The sequence below is a fragment of the Pyxicephalus adspersus genome, chromosome 4 (assembly GCF_032062135.1).
Source record: "Pyxicephalus adspersus chromosome 4, UCB_Pads_2.0, whole genome shotgun sequence".
In the NCBI taxonomy this organism is placed as follows: Eukaryota; Metazoa; Chordata; class Amphibia; order Anura; family Pyxicephalidae; genus Pyxicephalus; species Pyxicephalus adspersus.
In genome coordinates, this window is record NC_092861.1 from 9,475,884 (window position 1) to 9,478,920 (window position 3,037).

General features: G+C 41.6%; 1 protein-coding gene across 1 annotated transcript in view; it reads right to left on the reverse strand.

The window, feature by feature from the left end:
- CTSB (cathepsin B) overlaps positions 1 to 3,037 on the reverse strand; it is a 15,254-nt gene that overhangs the window by 8,950 nt on the left and 3,267 nt on the right. Inside the window, exon 2 of the mRNA XM_072407359.1 lies at positions 1,255 to 1,396. Within this exon, the coding sequence (XP_072263460.1) occupies positions 1,255 to 1,380 (126 nt within the window). The 5' untranslated portion in view covers positions 1,381 to 1,396. The remainder of the gene's footprint in view (positions 1 to 1,254; positions 1,397 to 3,037) is intronic.

Sequence of the window (3,037 nt, forward strand, 5' to 3'; positions counted from 1 at the left end):
TAAAGTTCTACTAAGCTGTTACTTCAGCTATACATAAAAATTGCTGTGCTATTATAGATATGACACTGAACTTGTGTTAACACTTTCACATGAGATTCTGATGATAGGTCACAGAGTAATAGTCTCATCCACCGACACATTTCGCCATTAAGGCTTTCTCAGGGGATTTAGGAGACATGTATGTACGTTACGTGGCAATAGCGAATGGAAACGAATGGAGTGATCCACTGAAGAGTGGATCACTCCATTTTTTTTTTAAATGTGTTTGGGAGATAGTTCCTAGCCCAGCTGGAGAAGCAACAAATCAATATTTTGGTCTGCTGCATTGCATGTGGTATTGAATATGCAAGTCACCAGGCCATGACCAGGAAGTTCAGAAAGATTTTGATGAATAAGTCAAGGTCAGGCCACAATCATAATGGGGTCTGGAATTTTTGTAGAGTCAAAAGATCAAAGATTAAAACATTTTCCTGTTTAAACAAGACAGGATGACAATTGGTGGGCCTACAACCATCACCCTAGGTCTATAGGGTGACACTAATAGCCAAATAGTATTAAAAGGCTTCTTCCACATACCCACAGCTAACAATTTTGGTAAGAGTAATTGAGTCTGCTGTCAAAAATGTTTGTAAAGCTGGATGCATCATACTTGTAAAATCAGGCAGCTCTCAATATTGGCAGCCCGGTGAGGATGGAAGGGAAGCGCTCACTTTCCAGTAAAGTAGAACCCTCAAACATCTATGTTAATATGGCATAAACTATGGCTCGCTTTGGCTTCATCATTATGGTTGCAGGAATCCCAAATGGGAAAACGTGTTGGACACTGGACCTACATACTTATTCCAGGTTGGACAAAAATAACCAAGATTATCTGTCCCTATTGGAGCTCCCAACACATCCTTGGCACTGCAGCCATATTTCTTGCCTGACAAATTACACTTCAGTTGTCTAAACATAAGCTCAGCTCATCTTTATTATAATTACAACACTGCATTTTTGGCAAACACACCATTACGCCTATCCTATGAGCACATTGTGACTCAGCAAGGTCACGTTATTTACCCCAGAGCTACATTACCACATTCACCAGTCATGTGCCCATGGGATGGGCAAAAGGAACTCATAGGACTTCAATGCCAGACTATATGAATCTTCTCTTCTGGGAAGTCTCGTCTTACCTTTCTTGCAGTTTGTTATTTTACATTCTACAGCTTGTATTTTACCATTTGGGCACTCCGGTGCTATTCTACTCACCTTCCATGTGGTGTTCATCTTGTTGATGTAGTTGACCATCTCCTTGGAGAGTGGAGCAAAGCTGGGGACATTGCGGGAGCTTGCCAGAGAGGCCAGGAAGCACAAAAGGCCCACAGGTATCCACATTGTTTCTGGATTCCCCCTATAAGCACAAAATAAATGCAGATGAAATAAGAACATTCCAGTTTTCTCCGGCTACAGATAGGCACACCATGCATCCTATTGATAAGTCTAAAGGAGCCAATATTTATCATCAAGGACACTTCTATTCAGCCAATAAACTCCCTTATATAAGGAAGTTGTTATGTCTGTGGCAGCTACCTCACCCCTGGACGTTAAACTTACACAGTGTGTATTGGGTTAGCACCATTGAGTCAAACACAACAACATATCACTTTGCACACTTTCGGCAAAAAATCCAAACCCCATTTTGTTTCCATTGTCTAAGCCACCCTAGGAGGAGAGATATGGTGTTCTTACAAGCAAGCACCAGTACACGTTCCTTTTAGAATTGACTATACGTTCGCATGGAGAGCTAAAGGCTATAATGCCCCAGAAATGCCCACTGATTTGCTTTAAAGTTGAACTTCAATTAGATATTCCCGAAAGCTAACCAACCTTTTCTCTTCAAGTTATGATTTGCTAGAACCATGCATGTTATAACACCTTCTGCTCTATTATATATGCCAGTCCCTCAGACCGACATTGTCCTTTACCAATCATCCATTCCAGTTCCACACGCATTTACCATTGGTTCTTGAAAGTAAGAACAAATGCAAATCCCAATAAACACCATAATTCTCCTACAGTTTGTTCTGGCTTCTTCCGCTGGATTGCAGCCATTCACCTGGGTAAACAGCAATTATTTTGTGCTTCTCCGGGGCAAAGTTAACAAAACCTGAATCAGAGGAGCTCTATACAAGTAGCAGAAATGAACCCTCTCTGACTATCTGTCCCACCAATGCTGCAAGCTTCACCGTGAAGAAATAAAACCAGTGGGACTAATATTAGGAAGGCCACCGCCTCTTAACAGGGGAGTTCCTTGGGGCAATCAGCTGGACCTGAATCATAGATCACAAGTATTACTTTTCAATTTTCTATCCTAATCCTTAGTGAATAGGAATGGTGCATGCACACGTCTGGGAGAGGTTCCAGTTACAGCTTGCCGTCGGAAGGTGTTTTCATTGCAATAAGAATAATCCCTCAATGCACAGTGAAGAGCCAGGTCACGATGTGCACACTGTCTGTCTGGAAAGAATGTAGAAAACATCCTGCAATTATCCTGAGCGGGACAAATATTCACTGCTTATTCTAGTAATCCAATTACAACTGCACATCAAAATAAACTGAAGAGAAAGCAGAATCACAGCCTAACATTCCTGCATTCTAAGTGGATGAGATGGGTTTATATTAGAAGATTGTAGAGTGAATCTGAAAAAAAAGTGATGGAGAACTGCAGAAATGGCTGCATGAAGGAAATAAAGAGAAGGAAGATGGCGGCATCCATACAATATGTGTTAGGTGTGCTGCATGACTTTAGTTCTACCTAGATCACCCAGTGTGGTAGCAAGGCCCGTCCTCAAGCGAGCCTTGAAAGGGCCCAGCACTACTAATCGCCTTCATGATGGAAACCTTGCACATTTGGTGATTCTAATATGTATAGGGGCTTTTCTATTAATGTTTAAAGTTGGCCCTTTGACTTTATTGGAATTCGTGAAGTGTGTTCGCCGAAATTTCGCAGACCCATCGGAAGTTCAAGGAAATTTTCGCAAGCATTCTAGCT